Below are 27,969 nucleotides of genomic sequence, written 5' to 3'. Positions count from 1 at the left end.
CAGAGTCCATTTTCTCACGGTAGCTGCATTTTCAAAAAGATTATTGAAGAAACTCTAAAGAAGATTTGGATACACATGCAGGTAAGTAAGTAATACAGATTCACAGAAGTATGAGGGAAAGCTGCCTACAGCCACCATGTGTATGAGGGACCAAACAGACTCATCGGTACACTTATAGGCTTCCTCGCCACACACCATTGACCCTCTTATACAGGTATACTTTACATAAGGTTACTTCTAATAATGTGTTGGTATAGTCCGATGGCAACTCTAAATAACATTATCCTTTCTACCGACCAGTGACCGAGCTTTGTCCTGGGCATGCATCTATCACATTAGGTTTATATGAGCACTTTTTGCACTTTAGACTATCCTACCTATAATAACAATTGCACATATTACTTTCTTGTAATCTATTTGATTTATACCACACAGTTTTTATATTGATCTACATTTTGTGATTGTTCCTTGGAATGGCGTCCGATGTCCTATTTGGTCATTTTTCCCACCCCACTATACTGTTATTGTTGATCAATAAAGTTGTATAATCTTATTTCATACTGACCTTGGACTTTTGTTGTCGTTTTCTTCTTCTTCCTTGCACTTTCAGTAAGGCCAGACCATGCATTGTAAGACTATATGTTAATATATATTACTATCTGGCATTATACCCCTTGTATTGATATTTTTGTAATTAATGCATTTTATGTAAATGGTTTGGCCTTGTGGTGATTGGTGCATTTGTGTAAGCCACACTACATAAGCCTGCCCTGTGTGTCATTGTTTGGACGTGATAGAGACCTACTACAGGCCAAAACATCATGTGATGGCAAAATAAAGTTTGAATTTTGGAATTAATCACCCTGGATTGGATGCGATCTTCTTACCTTTATGCATTGTAACTATAAAACTACAGATTACCGCTATATCTGCAGGATAATGTATTGTGTGGGGATGTGACAGATTCCCTTAAGTCCTACCATGTTGGGACATTAAGATTGCTTTTTATTCTATTCCCATGGACCCAAGGACATTTAGCTGTTGGGAAAAGTATTTTGGAAAGTTGCAGGTGTTGTAAGCCATATAGCCCAGCCCCTGTGCACATGTAATGTATGTCACCAATCAGTTCACCACTGGACTGACCTGTGAAGCCATGGTGTGGCCAACACCTCATACCCAGATAAGGATGGGTATGCATCTCTCCTCTAAATCCCTGACCTCCGGAGGAGGGATCATTTCTATTACCATTTCTCTATCAGATGACATCCATTTATTTCAGATGCCACAAAATGCACACAATCTGATGAATTGTCCATATAGACACACGGCAAGCAGAAACCAGGAATGCTTTATACATAAAATGCCTCAATTTACACAATGTCTACATAATCTGCCAGTTTGAGCGGAATGTCACCTTTGGGTGATCTGATTCTCTCACATGAGAATCACAGCCCCAGTGCAGAGACAACGGCTACTTAATTTCTCCATCTTCTGTCCATAGATGTCATCTGGGTGCAGTCCGATATTTCACATGGGTGCACACGATCTGAATATCTGACGTTTTCGCAGCATGCTGGGTGTTTTCATACCAGATCAGGATGAGAAAATGATTGCAGATCTGCTCTGCGCCATAGTATAACACTGGGCCGAGTGCCATCTGATAAAACATCACACCGCACTTGGCCAGGTTATATGCCGGTGTGAGCGGCACTTTAAGGCTATGTGCACACGTTCAGGATTTCTTGCAGAAATTTCCTGAGCAAAACCGGACATTTTCTGCAAGAAATCCGCATGCATTTTTTTTGCATTTTTGATGCTTTTTTTGCGTTTTAACATTTTTTTCCGGAGCTTCCCAAAACATTAAATAGCGGGAAAAAAACGCGAAAAATCTGCAACGTGTGCACACAGCCTAATGCTTACTCCCAAAATAGCAAGTTATCCCTTGATGATTGCATTTAAGATGGGGCTCTGAAGAATCCTGTCCACAGAATTTCTGGGGGTTCCCTCTCCCATTGATAGGGGATAACTTGCCATTTTGGGAATAACTATATATCTAAATTAAATACATTACAATTGAGTACCTCATACAGCCCTTGCAATGAACCATTTATAAAGCATAGTCTTACTTGATTGGCATGTTGAACAAGCTGAACTCTTCCATCTTTCAAATGAATCAGACTTACACCCATCTTTTTCAGGATATCCAAATGTTCAGGGTTACTAGCCATGAAATCCCTAGCACGTAATGGCGGCCTGTTCCCATTGCCAGAGATATCATCCCTTAGAAAAAGAAGAAAAAACCCTTCAGAATTAGTTTTGTTATACTCATAAGTATTCAAATGGTTTTAAAAAAGGAGTTGTCTTGAGTGTTTTTCGGCAGCGCACCGCTCCTCTGCCTCCCTGCGTCCTGTATGCCAAGAGGAGGTGTGCTCCCAAACATGAACAGTTTGGAATAGCAGCACGGCCGAGCCGCTGACCCGAGCTGTGCGTTCAGCAAGGCAACCTGACCGCGCGCCCAGCCGGAGGAGGGCAGAGACCGCGCGCCCAGCCGGAGGAGGGCAGAGACCGCGCGCCCAGCCGGAGGAGGGCAGAGACCGCGCGCCCAGCCGGAGGAGGGCAGAGACCGCGCGCCCAGCCGGAGGAGCGCAGAGACCGCGCGCCCAGCCGGAGGAGCGCAGAGACCGAGCGCCCAGCCGGAGGAGCGCAGAGACCGAGCGCCCAGCCGGAGGAGCGCAGAGACCGAGCGCCCAGCCGGAGGAGCGCAGAGACCGCGCGCCCAGCCGGAGGAGCGCAGAGACCGCGCGCCCAGCCGGAGGAGCGCAGAGACCGCGCGCCCAGCCGGAGGAGCGCAGAGACCGCGCGCCCAGCCGGAGGAGCGCAGAGACCGCGCGCCCAGCCGGAGGAGCGCAGAGACCGCGCGCCCAGCCGGAGGAGCGCAGAGACCGCGCGCCCAGCCGGAGGAGCGCAGAGACCGCGCGCCCAGCCGGAGGAGCGCAGAGACCGCGCGCCCAGCCGGAGGAGCGCAGAGACCGCGCGCCCAGCCGGAGGAGCGCAGAGACCGCGCGCCCAGCCGGAGGAGCGCAGAGACCGCGCGCCCAGCCGGAGGAGCGCAGAGACCGCGCGCCCAGCCGGAGGAGCGCAGAGACCGCGCGCCCAGCCGGAGGAGCGCAGAGACCGCGCGCCCAGCCGGAGGAGTGCAGAGACCGCGCGCCCAGCCGGAGGAGCCGCTTCAGAGAGGTGCAGCAAACTGCTTGTAAGCATATATGGCACAATGGCAAGGCGGCTCTAAAGAGCTATCTGCATTTTTGATCAGTTAAAAATAACCCAATGTTAGCATTTATATAACAAATCAGTACATCGCATATACAACTCTTGCATTGCCTTTAATAGCTAGAAAAGGGAGTCAGAAATTAGATCACTGGGGATCAATTGTAAAAAGCCTAAAGATAATAAAAATTACAGCTGCTACAGAATACGATACTGAATAATCTATGTAATATAGACTTACATTCTTGTAGTAGAACGAGGACAGTTCTTATCCACCACATTTTTCAAAGGTTCCCGGATGCTCTGAGCATATAAAGGATCATTGCGAAAGAGAATTTGTGTATTTGGACAAGACCATTCAAAGTTACTGTCATCCAGCTCCGTGAACTGTGTAGTCTGTAAGCAAACAATATAGAAGATGTAAACCTGTATCCAAGCAAAGATTACTGCGGAGTCTATCACACCATTGTCTTTTTGACTGGAATATTGCTTTAAGCAAAACATGGAAAAGTGGCAACACATTTTGCATTTACAACCTAAAGATCAAAATTAATAATAATTAAAAAAAAAAAAGTACTGGGGAATTAAAATTTGCAGAAAAATTATTTTAAAGGAAACCCATCAGGAGAGGCTAGGGAGAGATTTGTGAATTAAGTAGAGTGGGTCGGGTTGGCAGAGATCTCCTCAGATGACTGCTCAGTCTCCACACTACAGGCTTCTTTAAAAATAGCAGGAATGTATAATTTCCTCTGGCAACAAAAAGTCACAAGGTTTCTTACAAGTGCCATTTGCCCCAAATTGAGACTTTTTCCCAGCAGAAAGCAGAACTTAAATATAACGATATAATGAGCCGAAATCTACACCAGATCATGGCTAGTGTGTTTCATTTTCATGCAGCCTGACAGATGTACCAAATTCAGACATTGCCGTGATTAAATTGGTTCTTGGAAAAATGTGCTAAAGTAAACTAATAAAATAAATACACAAATATTAAACATTTTTCTAAATATCGTAATATAGCAAAAAGATGTTCTTTATCTACAGCACTCTGAGGATAACAAGATGGCAGCACCATCAATCACACCCCATCCTAGATTTCAGGACTGGCTGTGTGAAGCAGGAGACCGGTCACATCATAGCTGCGGAGTACTGTCAGACCAGGCACGTGAACGTGCTTTCCTCTGATCACGGACCCTGACCGGACATGGAGGAATGGAGACGGACTGATCAGAAGAATGCATGTGCACTATGCCTGACAGGAGCTGCTCCGACGGGACCCCTCTCCTGCTTCACGCAGCCGGTCCTGAAATCTAGGATGGGCCGTGATTGATGGTAGCTGCCATCTTGGAATCATGACAGAGTGCAGTAGAAAAAGCAGACCCTTTTTGTTAAATGAAGATATTTAGAAATGTTTTTGTTAAATGTGTACAATTTATTTTATTTTAGCACATTTCTAGGTGAACCCATTTAAGCAAGATTGTTCAGAAATCGTAGTTTTTCTACACTACTGTACCATGCAACCTGGTGTTAATCTTTGGATGTTTTTAAATAATTTCTGAATAAAGAACATGTAGATGCAGAAGTGCGGAATTGATCAGCGCTTCTTATGGACGGTCTTTAAATGTATTCCCCCGAATGTCTCCTCTGAAACAACACAGCGCTTCCTCAGGGTAAAACAGACGCCTGCAATAAGGGTGCCTGTACTGGATTCCTGCTGCCGTGGTTCAGACAGCATGAATGACCACTCAGGTTCGCTTTACATTCATGCACACCAATTCATATTGACACACAACTAATGTTGATATTCTATATTAGATAAGATAATTGTAAATAGTTGAGCAGCTTTGTAAATCCTTTGCACTCCATATTTTTCGCACTTGACCCGTCTTCTAGTCCAGAGGTGCATTCACAAATTTAGTTTGTTGTAATTGAAAAAAACAGATGTCCAAAAAAATACAAAAACCCTTGTGATGAGCCAATGAGGTAATTCCTTGAGCGGCCACCACTGCGCTTTAGTGATCGGCAGATGTCACAATGGATGCACACTAGTTCATTGGACATTACTACGGTATCCTAGCATCAAGGGAACTCTATTACCAATATGCCGACCTTCCACAACACTCTGGGAGTCTTAGTTTCACTTACATCATTACATTACATTCTCTAGTTCTTGGTAAAAGGACTAAAACATCCAAAATGCACTTTACCAGCTTAGGTAAGATATTAATGGGGTTCTATATGACCCAATACTGGAGACCCCAGGAGTGATTAGGTAAAAAGAGGCTGCTCACACTGCTGTCCACCATGTCATCTGATATAATACTGGAAATACCAGGCGTGGTGAGGTAAGAAGAGGCTGCTCACACTGCTGTCCACCCTATCAAACCAAATACTGTAGATACCATGGGATGCTGCTGAGCTAAGAGGCTTGTCAAACTGCAGTCAACCCTGTCTATCTAATACAGTAGATACCAGGGATGCTCAGGTAAGAAAAGGCTGCTCACACTGCTGTCCACCCTATCAAACCAAATACTGTAGATACATGGGGTGCTGCTGAGCTAAGAAGAGGCTGCTCACACTTTTGTCCACCATGTCATCTGATATAATACTGGAAATACCAGGCGTGGTAAGGTAAGAAGAGGCTGCTCACACTGCTGTCCACCATGTCATCTGATATAATACTGGAAATACCAGGCGTGGTGAGGTAAAGAGAGGCTGCTCACACTGCTGTCCCACCCTATCAAACCAAATACTGTAGATACATGGGGTGCTGCTGAGCTAAGGAGAGGCTGGTCAAACTGCAGTCAATCCTGTCCATCTAATACAGTAGATACCAGAGATGCTCAGGTAAGAAAAGGCTGCTCACACTGCTGTCAACCCAGTCTATCTGATCTATTACTAGACATACCAGGGAAGATGATGCAAGCGGCTGCTCATGCTGATGTCCATCTGATTTAATACTGGATATACCATGGATAATGAAGGTAAAAAATATAGTTCTTACCGATAACAGTATTTCTCTGAGCCCATGACGGCACCACGGAGAGAGGGGATCCGCCCACCAAGGACAGGAAACCTACAGATAAAAAGGCGGTACCACTCTCCCGCATCAGTTGTTTACTGGAGAACGATGGGAGACTATGGAACAGCTTATTAGTTTCAATATTACTTAACTTAACTGAGATACCGTGTGACCTATCATAAAATAACCTATGGCACTATATTAGCGTGCACACCCATAAGTGAAGGGAGGGAATGTACGGGTGCCGTCATGGGCTCAGAGAAATACCGTTATCGATAAGAACTATATTTTTCTCTGTCGCCTATGACGGCACCACGGAGAGATTTCATAGATTGTACATTCAGGGAGGGATCACCGCTTCCAGAACCCTTTTACCGAAACTAAGGTCCGAAGAGGAGATAAGGTCCAATCTATAGTGCCTATAGAATGTGGAAGGTAACAACCAAGTAGCAGCTCTACATATCTGGTCAATTGAAGCTCCGGCCTTCTCCGCCCAAGAAGCTGCCACTGCCCTCGTTGAGTGAGCCTTGACCTCCCCTGGAACGGCCATTCCTCTTGATGAGTATGACAAGCTAATAGCGTCTGTAATCCATCTCGCCAGAGTGGCTTTGGAGGCTTTTTTCCCCTTCTGGGGACCCTGAAAGCACACAAAAAGAGAGGCATCCTCCCTACTCTCTCTGGTGGCTTCTATGTACTGCATGAGGCATCTCTTGACATCTAGTGTATGTAATGATTCCTTCAGTGGCGTAGGAAGGGGGGGGCGGGGAGGGGGGGCGGTCCGCCCCGGGCAGCACAATGCGGGGGGCGGGTCGCCGGCGGCGCTGAATTTTTGTTTTCTATTAAAGGGAACCTGTTCGCATCTCGGCTTCAGAAAAATGGCCGCCACGATCTCCATCTGCGCACGCGCGGCATCCCGCGGCCATTTTCCTGAAGCCCCGGGCAGGAGAGCACTCTATCTGCGCACGCGCGGCCTCAGGAAGATGGCCGCCCCCACCGATAACCAGAGAGAGCAGGAGCGCGGTCAGGTAAGCAGAACTTTTTTTTTTTTTTTTTTTTTTTTTATTGAGAGCGGCGATCCGGGGGGCCCGGGGCAGAAAGCTGGACACTGGGGCAGAAAGCTGGACACTGGGGCAGAAAGCTGGACACTGGGGCAGAAAGTTGGACACTGGGGCAGAAAGCTGGACACTGGGGCAGAATGGAGAAACGGGGCATGATTGGAGACACAGGGGGCAGGATGACAGACATGGCGTCATGACTGGAGGCAGGATTGGAGACAGATGGGGCAGGATCATGGGGCAGGATGGATACGATGGATGGAGACAGATGGGGAGATCATATGGGGCAGGATGGATACTCATTAGGGCAGAATGGGAGAACATATGGCTGAAGCCAGGAATGAGACACACGGGGGCCAGGATGGCGAATATTATTACCATAGGGGCTAATTAAGGGATATTATTACTGCAGTGATGTATTTATTTTATTTTTTGAGTATACTGTTTTAAATGGTGGGGCGGTCCTATTACTGTGCAGAGTGACACTGTCGCCTTCTTCATGTGGTGTAATGTAGAAGTTGGGAAAATTAAGTAATGTGTTTATGCATGTGGAACTCGAGATAACTGTTATTTCCTGCAGAGACGAGTCCTGGCTGGATGAAGTGATGGCGGTCTGTGCGGGATGAAAGATGAAGGACTTCACCTAGAGACGTCACTGGTGAGTCAGTGTGTTACCTATACACTGACACTATACACTGTATATTATATACTGAGGTCCTGTGTATGTCATCGGTGATCACTGTATTACCTATACACAGATGCTGCATACCAAGTACAGATCTCCTGTGTATAATGGCACTTATGGTGATAGTATTGTGGGTTTTTTTTTTATTATTGATCAGTATTGTAGTATTCAGTCACTATGTGGTGGTAATATGTGGTCTGGTCATGATGTTGTGGTATTTGTTCCTTGTATTTGATATTATTCGATCACTGTGGTGGTAATGTCATCTGGTCATGGTGTGGCGGTATTTGTGCCTTGTAGATAGTATCATAGGTCACTGTGGTGATATGGTGTCTGGTCTGTCTATTGAACATCAGCTGAGTGAAGAAATAGAGTTTTGTTTCTGTGCGTGTTGTCCTGACTATTTTTGGTAACCTTTGTGTGTATTGAGCCCGGGGGGGGCGCCAAACTCGGGAACAGCCCCGGGCGGCAAAAGCTCTAGCTACGCCTCTGGATTCCTCCTCCTTGTTTTTAGGGTTAGGACAAAAGGAGGGAAGAGATATCTCTTGAGTTCTGTGGAACCGGGATGCCACCTTCAGGAGGTATGCTGGGTCTATTTTGAGAATAACTCTATCCTCTAGAAACTGTGTAAAGGAGGGTTAGCCGATAGTGCCTGTATGTCGCTAATTCTACGAGCAGATGTGAGGGCGACAAGCAGGGATGTTTTGAGGGATAGGAGTTTTAATCGGACATCCTCCAAGGGTTCGAAGGGTGGTTTAGTCAGGGCTTTAAGGACCAAATTTAAATCCCATTGAGGGGCCATTTTTATTGGAAGTGGCCTCGATCTACCTGCTGCCCTGATGAACCTGGAAACCCATCGATTGCCTGCCAAATCATAATTAAACAGGGCTCCCAATGCTGCCACATGGACTTTTAGGGTACTCGTGGCTAAACCGATTTCCAACCCGTTTTGTAAAAATTCTAATACGGATTTAAGGGGGACCTCTTCTCCTATTTTGGTGCCTGATGATGACAGGAATTTTTTCCATATCTTCCCATATTGCTTTGTTGTAACCGGTTTCCTACTTTGTAATAGAGTGGATACCAGTCCTGGCGAAAACCCTCTGTCTTCTAGTAGCTTCCTCTCAAATGCCAGGCTGTCAAGTGTAAGCTCGTAACTTGTGGATGGTTGACCGGGCCTTGGGAGAGTAAGTCTGGAAGATCTGGGAGTACCCACGGGTCGGATATCGACATTCTCCTCATCCAAGAGAACCAAGGTCTCTTCGGCCAGAAAGGGGCTATTAAGATTACATGAGCCCCGTCCTCCCGAATCTTCCTCAGCACTGCCGGATTCAGAGCAAATGGGGGAAATGCGTAGGCCAGCTGATGTAGCCATGGGATCAGGAACGCATCCAGAGCTACTGGATTCCCCCGAGGAGTTATGGAGCAGAAGGAGGTTACTTTTTTGTTTGTGTTGGTGGCAAAGAGGTCTATGTCGGGAACCGCCCATTTTTCCGTGATCCGGGTGAACACTGACTGATTTAGCTCCCATTCTCCTTGTTTTAGACTGGAGCGGCTCAGAAAGTCCGCTTTGTAGTTGTCCACTCCCCTTATATGCAGACTTGACAGGGATAGAAGGTTGTCCTCGGCTATCAAAGATTTCCTCAGTTACTTCCATCAGATTTTTGGAGCGAGTCCCCCCTTGGTGATTCAGGCATGCTACTACCACCCTGTTGTCTGACATGACTGACGTGGTGAGAGTGAAGGGCCCCCAAGAATTCCTGCAGGGAGAACTTGACCGCTAGGAGCTCTTTCATATTGGAAGATTCTTTCCGCAGGGATGTCGACCAGGTGCCTTGAGCTACTAGGTCGCCCAAATGAGCCCCCCACCCACTGGGGCTTGCATCTGTTGTCAGTATTTTTGAGATTGGGATTACCCACGGGACTCCCCGGGAAAGATTATTTTGCGATGCCCACCAGATTAGTGACCGAGTTGTGTTTGGAGATAATCTCAACCGACCTTCTAAACGCCCTCCCAAGGAGATCTCCTCTGACAAAATTTGCCACTGGAGGTCTCTCGAAAGGAGCTGAGCCCATTGGACCGCAGGTATGCATGAAGTCATGGATCCCAAGAGGGACATAGCCTGGCGTAGAGTTATATAGGGGGGGAGCTTGTATTTTGGACACTAGCTTTAATACTCTCTGTATTTTATCCCCCGGAAGCCGGCATTCTTCCTTTATAGAGTCTAGAGTGAGAACTAGGAATTCCTGGACCTGGGAGGGCACCAATCTGGACTTTTTTAAGTTTATTAGCCAGCCCAGTTCCTCTAGTGAACTTGTTACTGATTCCAGCTGATTGCTGCAGTGTTGGGGAGAGGAGCCTATCACCAAAAAATCGTCCAGATATGGTACAATCAAGGTGTCTTGCTCTCTGAGATGAGCCATCACCTCCGCAATTAGCTTTGTGAATATTCTTGGGGCTATTGCTAGTCTGAAAGGTAGGGCTGAAAATTGAAAGTGGCGTAATGTCCCCCTGATATAAACTGCTATCCTGAGAAACCTCTGGTGATCTATGTGGATAGGGACGTGATAGTAGGCATCCTTCAGGTCCAGGACTACCATAAAACACAGAGGAAACAAGAATTTTTATAGATGACTTTATTGTTTCCATCTTGAACGGTTGAACCTCTAGGTATTTGTTTAGGCTTTTCAGGTTTATGATAAATGGATGGGTCTTACCGGACTTTTTCCTCAGAAACAGAGGGGGAATAGTAACCTTGCCCTCTTTCTTGTGGGGGAACTTCCCGAAGAACTCCCTTGTCCACTAGTCCCATGAACTCGTTTTCCAATGCCAATTGCTCTTCCACTGAAGACCTTGGAGATGTTATTGAAAAGGAGAGGCGAGGTGTTTTTAGAAATGTTAGTTTCAACCCTGATTTTATTATGCCCAGGATCCATTGGCTGCAAGTAATCTTTTCCCAGGCCGGGAGAAAGAGTGACAATCTCCCCCCCCCCCCCCACACCTGGGGCCAACCTTCATTGGGAAGGTTTCTTGTTGTCGTTGGGGATTTTGTTAAACAAATATCCTTTATTTTTGTTTCTCTTATCCTCCCATTTTCCCTGGTTTCTCCCTTGCTTTTTACGGAAAAACCTCTTGCTCCGAAAGGGCCGTCTATAAGCGGGGAAGCCCAGGGAGGGAAAAGATTTCTTTTTATCTCCCGCCTTTTCCAGGATATCATCCAGGGTGGGACCAAACAAAAACTCCCCTTCACAAGGAATGGTACATAACTTAGATTTTGTCTGTAAGTCCCCCGGCCTGCACTTAAGCCAGAGGGCACGCCTAGCCGCGTTAGATTAGCTGCTAGATCAGCAGTCTTCTCTAACAGAATCAGCAGAAGCATCTGCTAAAAATGCGGCCGCCCCCTTTAATACAGGCAAGGTGCTTAGTATAGAGTCACGGGATGTTTTCCCTTTTAGCTGGCTCTCTAGTTGGTCTAACCAAATCATTAGCGAACGGGACGTGCATGCTGCGGCTACTGCCGGTTTTAGACCTCGCCCAGATGCTTCCCAGGAACTTTTGAGAAAGGCATCCGCCTTTTTGTCCATAGGGTCTTTTCAAAACCCCCATGCCCTCAAAAGGGAGGGCGAATTTCTTAGATGCCTTAGAAATGGCTACATCTAGTTTGGGGGCTTTTTCCCAAAAAGAGCAGGATTCATCTTCAAAAGGGTACTTTCTCTTTGGTGTTAATAACGCCTTCCTTATGGGGTTTTTCCACTCTTTTTTGATTAGTGCGGAAATTGTCTCATTAAGTGGAAAAGCCCTCTTCTTCTTTTGCTCAAGACCCCTGAACATAATGTCCTGAACCGACCTTTTGGGGTGAGAGTCTACTAACCCCATAGTACTCCTGACTGCTTTTATGAGGCCATCGGTGTCTTCCAAGGGGAAACAGCTGTGACCCCCAGAGGAAGAAGATGATGAAGAAGAAGAAGAGGAGGAGGAATTAGATGAATCTGAGTCCGCATCATCACTGTCTGTATTAGACACTGGAGACGGGGACCTATGTCTAGTCTTCCTCTGTTTTTTCCCCCTCTTAAGAGATTTAAAGGTGTCTTCTACCTGATTGATTTTTAATCAGGGTTTTAAGATCGGCTGCAAACCCGGGAAGCCCCTCGGATACTGTTTGCTGTATACATATATTACAGAGTCTCTTCTCCCAGGTAATTGGAAGATCTTCTCTACACAGGGCACAAATCCTATGCTTAGTTTTCCCTAAGCTTTTCTTGCCCGGTTGGGGATGCTCTGCGTCTGTCTTTTTCCCCCCGACGCCGTACTGGACTCCTTGCTATGCTGGGACCTTTGGCGGTCTTTACCGGTGATATCCTGGTGTCCTTTTTGTTGTCGCCGTTTTTGCTGCTGCTGCGGCGATGATGGTGGTGGTGGTGACTCAGGTAAGGGTGATGCCAGGTCGCTCATATCTGACTGTAGGCTGTGGCCTTACGTAGGCTGCTGTCAGGCTGTGCTCGTACTGCAGCCGGCTAGTGCTGCGGCTGGCGCTGCGTCTTGCTGCTGTGACTGATGCTGCAGCTGGTGCTATGGTTAGTACTGTGGCTGGTGCTGCGCTTGTATTGAGGCTCATGCTGCGGCCTGTGCTGAGGTCTTTTGCCCACTGATAGCTGGAGCAGCCCCCTTTTATGCGGCGGTAATTCCCGCCGTTTGATTCAAATGTGCGCTTGCGCAGTAGTTTCCAGCGCCTGCGTAGAAGCGCCTCTTCCGGCGCCCGCGCAGAAGCGCCTCTTCCGGCGCCTGCGCAGAAGCGCCCCTCCGGCGCCTGCGCAGAAGCGCCTCCTGCACAGGAGCGGCCGCCTGCGCAGTGGGTTGCCATCGCGTGCTTTACCACATCTCGCGCACACGTGGGTGGCCCAAGATGGCGCCGCACATGGCACGCATGAGACGCTGCCCCACCGGAGCTCCCGGTCTCTTTCAGCCTGCAGCCTCTTAATGTGCGGGTCCCTGCACACCGGCCGGCAATGCAGTGTGCAGGCTGATGCTTTCAAGAAGAGAGCCGCGCTGCTTCTCCCGCAACCACAGAGGGACCCCCCTGGATGTTGCCGCTGCTGCATCTTACCTGGGGAGGTGACCGCAAACTCCATGTCACCTCCCCCGCACACCCTAGAGGCCCACTAGCCCCAGCGGTGGCACCTCGGGTCACCACACCAGCCGAGGCAGGGGGACCCCCGCTGTTTGAGTCGGACTGATTGGCCCCGGAATCCCACGACGATCCTGGTAAGTCTGTAGGTCTCCCATCAAGGACAGGAAACCAACTGATGCGGGAGAGTGGTACCGCCTTTTTATCTGTAGGTTTCCTGTCCTTGGTGGGCGGATCACCTCTCTCCGTGGTGCCATCATGGGTGACAGAGAAAAGAGGACATTTAATTAAGCTTTAATTATGCATTACTATTCACAGATAACCTGTCATCAGAATGCTGGGAGACTTCAGCTCCTGAGTGAGCAGAACCGTCAATGCAGTCCCCAGGTAGAATATAGGCTACAAGTCAGTATGAGAAGATTAGTTCACATGTGGAGGATGTGATACAATTTTACAGAACTCATTTTCGGGTGGCATATTTTTTGCCCCGAGAAATAAGCATGTTCTTTATTACCAAATCCACATCATGCTCATTCAGCTGTGGAAATGCCATATAGCAGAGGTAAAGCCATGGTCAATACGCAGCACAATCTGTATGCGACATGACAATTTTGCAGCAGAATCTCAATGGATTTGCAGCAAGGTTCATTTCTGAAATTTGTTTTAATAAAATGGAGTAATAAAGGCAATAAAATTATTGAATACATACCTTGTTTTTCTTTACTTGTGTTTGATTTGATGTGGATAACCAAAGTGGTAAAAGATGAGCTTCTGTTGTAAAAATGTAATCCTCTATATCAAAGCTTAGGTCTTCTCTCTCAGAAAACAACAAGTACAAGTATTTAAACATCTCCGCCAGGAAAAAGGAGTCCATCCTGAAAGGAAAATACAACCTGAATCAAAAGCATCACTGAACAGTTAAAATACAGAAGTTATTACTTACCATCAGCTGAAAGAGGTTTTCTGGGGCTGAGAAGAAAAATCTGCAGTCACCATGGCACTGCAGATTGGTGGCAATCTTCAGACAATCGCGATTTCCCTGTATGTCTAGGCTGAATGGATGATCACGTGACCACAAGTGCACAGTTTGCACATGTGCGTTCACATGCAGACTAAACTCTCCTCCGCTTCTCTCAATGTTCTACTGAGAGAAGCAGAAGAGAATCTAGTCGGCACAACACCGTCCCCTCACATGGGGAACACAGGGGCGTCATACCTGAACACATCGTACACTGCCGTGATTCAGCAGTCTGCATTCACAGGGAGGCTGCAAACTTCTTCTCAGCCCAGAAAACTCATGCATAAGGCCGGCCTCACACTAGCGGGTTTTACGGACGCATGAGCGCATAAACTACGTCCGTAAAATACGCATAACACACGGCCCAATGATTCCCTATGTCCCAGCTCCTATCAGCCGTATTTTACTGATCCGTATTATACGGTCTTGTACGGCCGTACAAAATCGCAGCATGCTGCGTTTGTCACCGTATTGCGCAAAAAAAAAAAATCGCCAATGAAAGTCTATGGGGGCGAGAAAAATACGGATTACACACGGACCAGCAGTGTGACCTGCGAGAAATACGCACCGGTGTTAGAGAGAAAAGCCGGTAATTCAATTGCCGGCTTTTCATTTCTCCTTCCCAAACCCGACAGGATATGAGACATGGTTTACATACGGTAAACCATCTCATATCCCTTTTTTTTTTTGCATATTCCACACTACTAATGTTAGTAGTGTGTATGTGCAAAATTTGGGCGCTGTAGCTGCTAAAATAAAGGGTTAAATTGCGGAAAAAATTGGCGTGGGCTCCCACGCAATTTTCTCCGCCAGAGTGGTAAAGCCAGTGACTGACGGCAGATATTAACAGCCTAGAGAGGGTCCATGGTTATTGGCCCCCCCGGCTAAAAACATCTGCCCCCAGCCACCCCAGAAAAGGCACATCTGGAAGACGCGCCTATTCTGGCACTTGGCCTCTCTTCCCACTCCCGTGTAGCGGTGGGATATGGGGTAATGAAGGGTTAATGTCACCTTGCTATTGTAAGGTGACATTAAGCCAGATTAATAATGGAGAGGAGTCAATTATGACACCTATCCATTATTAATCCAATAGTACGAAATGGTTAATAAAACACACACATTACAGTGTTCCAAATTATTATACAAATTGGATTTAAGTGTCAAAGATTTAATCGTTTTGTTTTTCAAATAAACTCATGGATGGTATTGTGTCTCAGGGCTCAATGGATCACTGAAATCAATCTTAAATACATGTGATAATTATTTTTCCAGGTGATTCTAATTAAAGGAAAACTACTTAAAAAATGATGTTCCACATTATTAAGCAGGCCACAGGTTTCAAGCAATATGAAATACCCTGTGTCTATTTCATTAAAATACTTTGTAATCATGTGTGTGTTTTATTAACCATTTAGTACTATTGGATTAATAATGGATAGGTGTCATAATTGACGCCTCTCCATTATTAATCTGGCTTAATGTCACCTTACAATAGCAAGGTGACATTAACCCTTCATTACCCCATATCCCACCACTACACGGGAGTGGGAAGAGAGTGGCCAAGTGCCAGAATAGGCACATCTTCCAGATGTGCCTTTTCTGGGGTGGCTGGGGGCAGCTGTTTGTAGACAGGGGGGTCCAATAACCATGGACCCTCTCTAGGCTATTAATTTCTGCCCTCAGTCACTGGCTTTACCACTCTGGCGGAGAAAATTGCGCGGGAGCCCACGCCAATTTTTGCAGCGATTTAACCCTTTATTTTACAAGCTACAGCGCCCAAATTTTGCACACACACACTACTAACATTAGTAGTGTGGAATATGCAAAAAAAAAAAAGGGATATGAGATGGTTTACTGTATGTAAACCATGTCTCATATCCTGTCGGGTTTGTGAAGGAGAAATGAAAAGCCGGCAATTGAATTACCGGCTTTTCACATATATCGCGCTGAATATAAATACAGAATATATAAATGTGTCTCAATGATTATATATATATATATATATATATATATATATATATATATATATATATATATATATATATATATATATATATATATATATATACACACACTGTATATATGTTTTAACGAACATTTGAGCACATAAATCCATTAGATGTCAGTTTTGCAAGCCTGCGAGAAAATATTGCAGTACGGATGCCATACGGATTACATACGGAGGATGCCATGCGCAAAATACTCTGACACACCCTGCCTACGGATGACATACGGATCACTATTTTGGGGACTTTTCTGCGTATTACGGCCGTAAAACATGGACCGTATTTACATGCGCTGAGTGTGAGGCCGGCCTTAGGTTGTGCCATGCAAGATCAGCCGCTAAAAGGTCTGACCTCTAGGTAGCCAAAAAAGGCAAACATTTTTTGTAGCCGTTTAGCGAATAGCAGTACTAAAAGAATACTGCAGACTCAATGAGCAGAGAGCTTCCCCCACCCTGAGGGATGTGATTGACAGGCTGACGCGTGCATGCGTACACACGCCTCCCTCCCATCCAAGCTGGCTTTATACTCAAACTGTAACTCACTAATGATTAATGTTAAATAAAACAAAATGTAAATCAGGGAGTAGTTACTGTATATACTAGAGTATAAGCAGAGTTTTTCAGCATATTTTTTTGTGCCGAAAACACCCCCCCTTTACACTTGAGTCATTGTCCCAGGAGATGGAGAGGGAGCAGCAGCGGCGGTCACAGGAGGTAGGAGCTGGCTGCTGCGGCAGCTAACTCCTGTGCCTGTTGCTGGCACTGAATATTCTGTAATAGCGCGCACAGTGTCAGCCGCAGGGCGATCACGGGTGCCCGCTACTTAAGAGAAATGAATATTCACCTCTCTCCACGCCAATAGGCATGGAGAGCAGTGAATAATCATTCCCTTAAGGGGGCCATGCCTACCAGGATAGGGATGAGGGGTCCATGCAGACCAGGGTAGGGATGAGGGGGCCATGCAGACCAGGGTAGGGATGAGGGGGCCATGCATACCAGGATAGGGATGAGGGGGCCATGCAGACCAGGATAGGGATGAGGGGGCCATGCAGACCAGGATAGGGATGAGGGGGCCATGCAGACCAGGATAGGGATGAGGGGGCCATGCAGACCAGGATAGGGATGAGGGGGCCATGCAGACCAGGATAGGGATGAGGGGGCCATGCAGACCAGGATAGGGATGAGGGGGCCATGCAGACCAGGATAGGGATGAGGGGGCCATGCAGACCAGGATAGGGATGAGGGGGCCATGCATACCAGGATGGGGTTGAGGGGGCCATGCATACCAGGATGGGGATGAGGGGGCCATGCATACCAGGATGGGGATGAGGGGGCCATGCATACCAGGATGGGGATGAGGGGGCCATGCATACCAGGATGGGGATGAGGGGGCCATGCATACCAGGATGGGGATGAGGGGGCCATGCTTACCAGGATGGGGATGAGGGGGCCATGCTTACCAGGATGGGGATGAGGGGGCCATGCTTACCAGGATGGGGATGAGGGGGCCATGCTTACCAGGATGGGGATGAGGGGGCCATGCATACCAGGATGGGGATGAGGGGGCCATGCATACCAGGATGGGGATGAGGGGGCCATGCATACCAGGATGGGGATGAGGGGGCCATGCTTACCAGGATGGGGATGAGGGGGCCATGCTTACCAGGATGGGGATGAGGGGGCCATGCTTACCAGGATGGGGATGAGGGGGCCATGCTTACCAGGATGGGGATGAGGGGGCCATGCTTACCAGGATGGGGATGAGGGGGCCATGCTTACCAGGATGGGGATGAGGGGGCCATGCTTACCAGGATGGGGATGAGGGGGCCATGCATACCAGGATGGGGATGAGGGGGCCATGCATACCAGGATGGGGATGAGGGGGCCATGCATACCAGGATGGGGATGAGGGGGCCATGCTTACCAGGATGGGGATGAGGGGGCCATGCTTACCAGGATGGGGATGAGGGGACAATGCATACCAGCATAGGAATGAGGTGGCCATGCACACCAGGCTTATACTCGAGTCAATAAGTTTTCCCAGTTTTTCATGCCAAAATTAAGTGCCTCGGTTTATACTTGAGTATATAGGGTACATGAAATATAGACAAATTCATAAATTTCAAAAAGATAAATCCTACAGTGTACTGCACATACCTGTCTTCATGACTTCCAGTACGCACATCTTTAACAGCTGCAAATCCACAGGGGACTCGCGCATATTTGTTCAAGTTTTCAATTATTGTTTTTCCCACTTCTAAGTAGTAGGGGTCACCAGTTGCCTTTAATAGGTTAGAGAAAAAAATATTAAGCCTTACAGGTAATTTTTCAAATTATTAACTCTATAAAGTAAAAGTTCTCACTTTATACAAGAAGTAAGTGCTTTCTGCAAACTCTGGTCTTAAAGGATGCTGGGCCCAGTGTACTCGGAAATCAGTCGTGAAGGCCTGCAACATGTACACAATCACATTAGTATTCGTGTAGAGGACTGGAGCAGACCAGTATCTTATCGGGAGGGAGGAAAGGGAACATTACCAGAAATCAGACACTGATGATATACACAGAGATTAGAAACCAGCCACACAATGGTGGGAAAGAGCACAGCAGCACGTAAATCAATTTCTGATAAAAAGACAAAACGTGAGCGCTCATGTGTGATGAACATTTGTTAGTTGCGGTGTCACACGAGGAGCCACAAAAATATATGACTTAACTGGGAACTGGACATAAAAAAAACAATTCTTTTTTGCACTCAGCACTTACTTGCCATTTGCAGGTAAAACCATTTTCAATAAATGTGGCAGTCTACTTAGAAGTACGGCTGCAGGAATAAAATGAACTTGTATTCTCCCCACAAACATTGGCTTCCAGTCATCTGGGCAGCACTCAGGACATGCAGTGGGGCTGCCATTACCTCCCCTGCTCTGCAGTGTGCCCCCCCAAGGAGCAGAGGTCATCTCAGAGAGCACAGACTGCTCAACGCCACCCAATGACTAGAAGCAAACCACTGCAGGGAGAATAGAAGCTACCCACGGTATTTACCTACAGAAGCACAATGGCTCCCGGTAAAGACAGGAATTTTTTTTGTTTGTCATGACAGGATCCCTAGTGAACATGTTACAAATCATCACTTAATGAGCATACTACTGCTTGCGATTGCCTGCAGCGGTCACACATTCACGTCAGAACTCCACTGATGAAGTAGAAAAGCTGAATGTCTCTTATTAAAACAATTGGGATGTTCTTTTAATGAATGGGATGTACAGATTGCCAATATAGCTGGCAGCTACAACTTCAATAAGATCAGTAGGTGAAGCATTTCGCATAATTTGAGAAACTCGTTGCTTTTTGTATGGAAGAGTCAATGTAGTATGGAAGTACTGTACAAATATCATCTTACCTCTGGCAGGAAGTTGTGCTTTTTTATGACTTGATATAACATTTCATGGGTTTCTATAGCAGGTCTTATGTCTCCTTTAAGGACCTTTATGTATTAAAAAAAAAAAAAATGTATAAAACATAGCTCCAGTTTGGCAATCTACTCCTGTGTTGATGCTAGCAGTAACAGTATAGCAGAGAATGAAACCAGCAAACCTAGGCAATGTAGGCTCCGGGTGCAAGTGGTTAACAGACTGACCTGTGAAATAAATGGAGCACTGTCCTTTATGGGGAACTATTTATCCTGGAGCCTGTACCTCCAAAAGGTAAATGCATTAGAAGCCACAAGTGGTGCTGCCCCTTTATACAGTCATCATGCACATGTTGCCCCACTTTCTGTTGGCAGAGGACAACACCTCCCAGGGTAGATGTCCGCAGCCTTAACAGCTCTGATAATGTTTGGAGTTATTAGATATAAAATCTTTTGAAATTCAAATTTTCGATAGAAATGTGTTTAGCCTCTTCCTATCCTCCCTCTTAGGTGACAACTCTGACTTTACAGGATCCAGAGAAGAGCGGAAAACAAGTAGGAGGGAAGGTGCCCTGAACATTAAGGGTGCACCCAGCGCTCATGCTTAGTTTGAGAAGTCCTCTTCGTGGTGACAGACTTCCTTTAGCTAGCCGAACTGCCAACATATTTTGCCATTTGAACTGCTTTTATTTAAAACATGGTTTATATATTGTCATTGATGGGCACCGGTTACCAGATCACTGAACTCTAAAAATAATCCTAAAGGTGAATAAGTAATCCAACCAGCTTATAGGCGTGAACAGAGCTCTTCTAGAAATAAAATACACAAAGTATTATGGTAGATGTTCTCGCTCCACACTAAAGCTGGCCATATACATTAGATAGCAGATGGATGAACATTACCTGGACCGCAGCTATTCCCCAGTGACCCCCCATTCACATGCACCATCGTGTGCCCCCAAGTGTGATCTGAACAGGGGAGAGGAGTAAGCCAATATCCAGCTGTAGCTTTCAGCCATGAAGACAAGACATGAAATCCTACTGAGCAACCCTTCGCTCCCCTGACATGTGTGGTTGGGGAAACGTGGGACACATCCACCCACATTAGATGGGTGGATATTCCTGCTAAAAGCTCCAGCTTGGGTTGTCATGAATTTAAAATTTCTGGTTAACTTTAGTAACAAACAAATTACTGAGAAGGGTCAGGAAATTTCTGAACTTAATACAGTGTGTTCATTATGTAAAAATGTATACCTGAAGACCAGGGAAGAACGCAAGTAGAGAATCCATCCATGTGCGAGCGGTGAGCATCGGTTTGTGTATGTGAACATCCAGTAGAAGCGGTGGCTGACTTATATAGCGCATAATGGCATCATAATGCTAAAATAAAGAGCAGTGCAACAGCGTTAATGCAAAATATCATCATAACTGTGGAGAAATCACAAGAACAAGCATCGGGTAGACCTGGGGTGTCACAGGACACAAATATAGGAACTGCACATGCATGTGAGGACCTTAGAGGAAAGGAGATGGAGAGAATAATTATTCTATTTAATCAAGATTATTTGTGCAATAGTTCATCGACATTCATCAAACACTATTTTGAGTGATTTGATGTCAGCATAAAAGATGTGATCAAAGACAAAGGAGCCTGTGACCACTCTGCATGCTTACACTGGGCAATGATACTGAACTCTCACTCTTGGTCATGTAACCTTGTATAAAAGTGTTGAGAATTGTAAAGCACCATCCTCATTGTCTCCTGCCTGCCCAGATATGTACCGGGTGAAAGAGACAAGCACCTTCAGATATCACTGAAGGCTGGGGTTACCTGAACCCAAAGTGTTGAAACCACTCAATAATTTAGACCACCAAGGGAACTAGCAGTGACTCCATCGAGGTTACCTCCGGTCACTAAGGCCGAGTTCCCAGCCAGGCTGAACTGCGCTGACCTCAGTGAGATCCCCGCTAGCACCGTAAGAGTTTTGTTTTTCTCAAGGTGCTAGAGGGGATCTCACAGAGGTCACCGCAGTTCAGCTCAGCTGGGAACGCAGCCTCAGTGACCAGAGGTAACCTCGATGACGTCACCGCCGGTCACTGACGCAGTGCTCGTAATTCAGTCACCAGCGGTTCGCTGCCTGGACGGTCGCATCTTGGCACCGTTCAGGTTGAAAACCGTTTCCCCCTAGACATGGTACAGAAATACAGATAGGTGAGGGATATTGTTTTTTATATTTGCTTTATTACAGGAGAAAGAGGGCTTCGGTGGAATTAGGCGTTAGGCGAGTATAACTGTGTTTGTTATTTTTAAACAAAACAGGAAAACTGTTTTGTTTTCTTTCTAATAAATGACTTTATTCTGGCTGTGTGTTTATTTACCATATAACTATAGGATTAGCAATGGATAGGTGTCTCATATACGCCTCCCCATTACTAAGCCGTGGGCTTGCTGTTACCTGACAATACAAAGGTGACATCAACCCCACAAATATGAACCCCACTTGCCACCGCTACAGGGCAAGTGGGAAGAGTCGGGCAAAGCGCCAGAATTGGCACATCTAATATATGTGAATTTTCGGGCAGCTATGAGCTGCTATTTTTAGGCTAGGGGACGGTGGTCAATATCCATGGCCCCTTACCTGCCTGAGAATACTAGCCCCCACCTATCTGCTTTAGCTAGGCTGGATGTCAAAAATGAGGGGGACCCCACGCTGTTTTTTTAAATTTTTTACTTAAATCATTAAAAAATGTGGCGTGGGGATAACCAGCCTTGTTGAAGCTGACAGCTGGGGATTGCAGCCTTAAGCTGTGAGTTTTGCCTGGCCGGTTATCAAAAATACAGGGGAACCCACGCCATTTTTTTTTATTTATTTACAGCGCAGAAGCCGGCTAAGGAATACACCCATTAGCTGCTCCTGCTCTTACTGTTATTAGTGGCAGCATGTGACAGATGATGGGAGCAGTAGTCCCATCAGCTGACACCAGTTACCGGAGGTAAACTTTACACCTCCGATCACAGCTGAGTGGTCACACCGTCTTTTGACAGCGTAGGAACCGCGGCTGTCTGACCGGCAGGGATGATTTCACCGCTGATCAGAAGCAGTGTATGCCGCGCTGTCATGCACATGACAGTGCGACAAACACCTGGTATTTGGGCAGCCGAACCTGAACAGTAACAAGGACTTCCTAGTGAAGTCCGTGTTTGGTGTCCTTGCCCGAACAGTAAATGTTCGGTATGGAAGCCGAACTTTAGAGATGGGCGAACCCAAAACAGTAATCAGTCATGGATTTCCTTTATAAAGCATCAGTAGTTTTAATCCACCTACTGTATTAAATCTTTCCAAATAGTTGTCATCACCAAGCAGCACGTAGGCCTTCAGTAAATATTCATAGTACGAGTCTATTCCTGCGCCAACTCCACTGTCTTAAAAGAGAAAATACATTGTAGGAAATCCACAGAGAAAATCAGATTCTGGCGGCAAAGAACACAGAAAGAAAAGCGAGTGACACATACAACTAGAGTACGCTTATGGAAATTAGACACTGACATTACTGATAGAGCCAACAATGTCTGTAAAGCGTTGTGGAATTAATGGCGCTATATAAGTGACAAAAATAAAAATATAGTAGGGTAGGGCCCTATCACAAATATGTGGTGTACATTTTTATTACTACTAGAGCAGGATCTACAGAAGCAGCAACGGAGCTGCTCATCCATAGTGAACACTGTAGATAGCTGCCGATCTGAGCATTGATCCCACCAAGTATACCAGCAGCTCTCACCACACTCTCCCATACCCAAGAGTGCTCATGTGCCTGTGCCAGACTTCTCTTGCAGCAACTTGTATCAGGGAAAATAAAACGGAGTTGTCCAGTCCAAATCTCTCTGTGCGCTGCGGGGATTTGTCGGTTTCTGAGCTGGGACCAATGGGTATGTACACGTTATGCATACTCAGGGCCAGAGCTAGTGTAGCGGGTGCAGCTTCTCTCCATACACTTTTATTGAACGAGGCCGCGCCCTGACAAGTGATGCGGTTGTCCAGTGGGCGTGACCGACTAGAGGGCACGGCCTCGCTTCATACAAGTGCATGGAGCAAGGCCACGCCCACTGGCTGGGCTCTGGCCAGGAGTGTGCATAATGCATACATACCCTCCAGTCCCCGCTCAGAAACCAAAAAAACCACCGCAGCACACAGTGTGGGGGGATTCATAAGTCTGCAGCCACAGAGCATGACTGCAGACTTATCGATTTGGACCGGACAACCCCTTTAATGCACCTGACAATTATCTGTCAGGTACCCCCGTACACAGTAGACTGTTGGCTGAACGTTTCAATACCAGGTGGTTCTGCCGACATTAGTTTGATGAGTACGTGATTCCTTTAGTTAGTTGGCCAGACAGGGAAACAATACTATAAAGAAATGTATTAAAGCTTTTGAAGATTATCTCTTGAACAAAGGACTACAAAACAGCCATGAACCACTTCAGCATGAACATAGAGATATATTAAAATGTATAAAACCGTAACAGTTTTGACAGAATGCAAATAAAATTAAGATTTGGGGTATTCACCATAAAATCTCTTTCAGAGCCTACATTGGGTGACAAAGGAAGCTGTGGGTGTATGCTGCCGCTGCTGCCACAAGGAGGCTACCACTATGCAAAAAAGTTAGCTCCTCCTCGGCAGTGTACACCCCCACCGACTGGCACAAAGTTAATGAGTTAGTGAGAAAGAAGTAGGAAAAGCAACATGAATACCATAAGCTAGCTATATACAAGGGCGGGTGCAGTATCCACTAATAAAGGCTCAGAGAAAGATTTTACAGTGAGTATCCAAAATCTTACAATTTCTCTATCGCTTCATTGGGGGACTTGGGACTGCTTTTGGACATTCCAAGGTTTCCTAAGAGTGGGTAAAAGGACAATACACTCAAATCTGAACTTGGGCAATTACGGACTGCAGGACCTTTCTACCGAGGTTCGAAACTGAAGAAGAGGCGTAGGTGCGAAACCTGTAGAACTTCGCGAAGGTATGAACGGAAGACCATGTAGCAGCTGACATTTGGTGACAGATGGCCAGTAGGCCCCCACTGCTCGAGAGGTCTGAGCTGTCAACATGAGTGGAAGCACACTATCCATTAGGCTTCCAGAAGGCAGAAATGACCCAACATGCAATGGTAGACCTGGAAGCAGGGAGACTTCCTCAAGGACATTCAGGAATTATGAACAGAGAGTCCACTAGTCTGAAGGGTGCCGTTCTGGAAAGGTAGAGACGAAGGGCTCTCACCAGATCCAGTTTGTTTAGTGACCATTTCGGAGGATGAGAAGGAGACAGACAAAAGGAAGAAAGAACGATGTCTTCATTGAGGTGAAACGAGGAAGCCACCTTATGCAGATAAGATGGGATTGGAAGCAGAACCACCTTGTCCTGGTAGAGCAGAGTACTTTTCTTTGGGGAGAAAAATCCTTACCTGCACAGTGTTGAACAGCTTTCCCAGCAAAACAATGTGTTGGGCTAGGATCAGAGACTATTTGGAGAGAAGAGAGGGTGTCCAGAGTGATCTGCAAACTCTCGTGACATGCTGAGTACCGAGTACCACGGAGCCTTGATTACAATGTTGTTCAGATAAGCTATGATGAGAATGCCTCTGCTTTAAAGAATGGCCATGAAATTCGTCATTATCTTCGTGAAAACTCTGGTTGCTGTAGCTAGGCCAAGCGGCAGCTCTGAGAACTGAAAGTGGGACTTCTGGACTGAAACAGAGAAACCTCTGGTGAAGTGATAAAATGGGTATGTGCAGATAGACACCTTGAATGTTCACTCTAGGGCTCCATGGAGGCAATCACCGACCGAAGGGACGTCATCCTGAAGTCACGGAGACAAACATATCGGTTCAATAACTTGAGGTAAAGGATGGGGCCAACTGTGCCTTTCTTGTTTGGAACCACAACAGGTGTGAATAAAAACAGGAAAAGCGTTCCTGAGGAGGAACAGGAATGATGATGCCTGCCTCAATGAGTGAATCGATAGCCTTGAAAAAAAACGGAATGAGGAAGTATAGGAAGTATAGGAAGGAAGTATAGGGTTTGTGCCCATAGTCTTGATAATTACTTTGTTTCAGATCTCTATAAGAAACAACTAAATGTTAGGATCTCATTCAAGCCTCTTGGTGTTTGTGTCTTGAGGCGATAGATCCATCTGGTCTCACACTGTAGGATTAATTGATCCCAATTTCCCCCTCTCTTTGGTGCATTGATCTTATCGATCCCCATAAATTTTAAATTCTGGCTTTCTCCATTGTGTTCCTTGTTAATATGCCTAGCCAATGGGGTGTCCCTTTTGAGGGCAATGTCTCTCAAGTGTTCCCCCACTCGTCTCCTGAATTCACGTATCGTCTTGCCTATATATTCAATGCCACAGGGGCACGTTACCCTATAGATTACTCCCCTTGACCTGCAGTTGATGAAGTGGTAAATCTGATATTCCTTTCCGGTGACTTCACTCGTAAATTTCGACCCCGTCGAGATCACCGGGCATGCCACACAGCCACTGCACTTATGGCAACCCCTCGGTGGATTGGGGAGCCATGTCTCTTTTACAGGTGCAGAATAATGGCTGTGTGTTAGCCTGTCACCAATAGATTTTCAATGCACCAAAGAGAGGGGGAAATTGGGATCAATTAATCCTACAGTGTGAGACCAGATGGATCTATCGCCTCAAGACACAAACACCAAGAGGCTTGAATGAGATCCTAACATTTAGTTGTTTCTTATAGAGATCTGAAACAAAGTAATTATCAAGACTATGGGCACAAACCCTATACTTCCTTCTCACTTTTAGAACATCAGGGATATATAGGGCTTTTAACAGGGTAAGCCGCTGTGGAATGGGGGCGCCATCTCTCCCGTTATTTCTATCTTAGGGTGCCAACCTCCATTGCTAGGTAGGATATGAAAATTAGGAGGTAATTAGGAAAAGGCGTTTAACCCGTACATTAGTCTTTCCCTCTAACTTTTCTTTTTCTGGGCACCTAATGGGGGTATAATCAAAAAATTTCCTCCCTCTCTAAATCTCTCCTTTGTCCTCATTATAAAGCATCTTTCTTTATACGTTTTTTGACGTATGTTAATTTTACAAGTTCCAGGATTTAGAGTCTGCCACCACAGACATTTTTTGGACAGATGGATATTATAACATCTTTTTCCTTTTTCTTGGATAAACTAAGCACATGCCCTTGACAAAAGATTTTCCTTCCCATGAGGAGGTGTAGGTAGAATCTTATTCTTAACAATATTCCCCCAGTGTTAAAAGAACTTAGGCAAGCTTGAATAAGTGATATTACACTAGGGGGTTAATACCTTCTTCTTTATGAGCACATTCTGTGATATGGGACCGGATCTCTCAGCATGATGCCTCTATTAGGAGGACTGCGGTAGTCACGAGACGGCAAGGACGCTCTGAGCTGAATAGAGATTTACGGCTCAGTCAGGCGCTGTCATGGCAACGCCGGGCACACGTCGCAGGAGATATGTGCAGCTCAGCAGCGCGCCGGATGTTGTGTGTGCGGTCCAGCTGTGCGTTCCACAGCGGACGCACAGGAAGTGATGCTTAAGCAGTGAGACACACGAAAAGAGTGGGCAGTCTATTTAACAACAGCCGGTAACAGGCACGTAAGACCGTCACAGCACCCCGTTTTGGATAAACCTCCTATCTTAATGGAGAAATACAGGAACCTTTCCCTGACGAGTACAGGAAAACGAAACGCGTAGGGAAGTATACCTTTTCAATATCTTACATTGGGGGTCATTAAGAAACTGGTAATATTCAGTAGTGGGGTATTTGTATGGATAAGGATATGCCATCTCCCCAGCCTGTATACTAGTTAAAAACGGTCACCATCTTGTTAAATGTTGATAAGGTGAAACTGTTCATACTTTTGTCGCACACCATTTTAAGTGGTCATTGCTTTCCGTCTAGCAATAGATATGTATATGGAGAGCATGTGTGGTCTGATCTGCTAAATGATTGGTGATGTGAAATTTGATACTTTTTTGCACTGCCAGTTTACATCAAACCTCAGTTTCATGATAGGTTGATTCATGAGAAACATAGAATTTTGAGGACTGAGGCAGTTTGATTTTGTTATTGGCATTTCTTCTCTTGAAATGTGATATACTGTGAGTCCTTTATGTGTTTTTGATTACCTTGGGTCTACCAATTTTAATGAATCCATTAAAAGTTAATTTTTAATTTAGAATCACACCCTGCTTTTTACATTTCAAAGAATGATCTGGCAATAAATTTAGCCTTTGCATTCACTGCAAGTCATAGTGCCATGTTCTTCACAAATGAACTTCTTGCAGTCATTGCAAACAAATCTT

At 46.0% G+C, this 27,969-nt stretch overlaps 1 protein-coding gene across 3 annotated transcripts in view; it reads right to left on the bottom strand.

Moving 5' to 3' along the window:
- Positions 1–27,969, bottom strand: part of EDEM3 (ER degradation enhancing alpha-mannosidase like protein 3) — a 105,500-nt gene that overhangs the window by 21,858 nt on the left and 55,673 nt on the right. For 2 of the 3 annotated variants that reach the window (XM_077278785.1, XM_077278786.1), the window contains exons 9-16: positions 22,914–23,011; positions 20,842–20,967; positions 19,579–19,662; positions 18,542–18,625; positions 18,336–18,460; positions 13,865–14,030; positions 3,509–3,663; positions 2,127–2,280 (exon numbers count right to left, since the gene is read on the bottom strand). In XM_077278785.1, the coding sequence (XP_077134900.1) occupies positions 2,127–2,280; positions 3,509–3,663; positions 13,865–14,030; positions 18,336–18,460; positions 18,542–18,625; positions 19,579–19,662; positions 20,842–20,967; positions 22,914–23,011 (992 nt within the window). The remainder of the gene's footprint in view (positions 1–2,126; positions 2,281–3,508; positions 3,664–13,864; positions 14,031–18,335; positions 18,461–18,541; positions 18,626–19,578; positions 19,663–20,841; positions 20,968–22,913; positions 23,012–27,969) is intronic. The other variant, XM_077278787.1, reaches the window with a different exon arrangement.

The sequence above is a fragment of the Ranitomeya variabilis genome, chromosome 8 (genome assembly GCF_051348905.1).
Source record: "Ranitomeya variabilis isolate aRanVar5 chromosome 8, aRanVar5.hap1, whole genome shotgun sequence".
In the NCBI taxonomy this organism is placed as follows: Eukaryota; Metazoa; Chordata; class Amphibia; order Anura; family Dendrobatidae; genus Ranitomeya; species Ranitomeya variabilis.
Note: the sequence above shows the minus strand (reverse complement) of the source record. Positions and strands in the feature narration are given on the sequence as shown.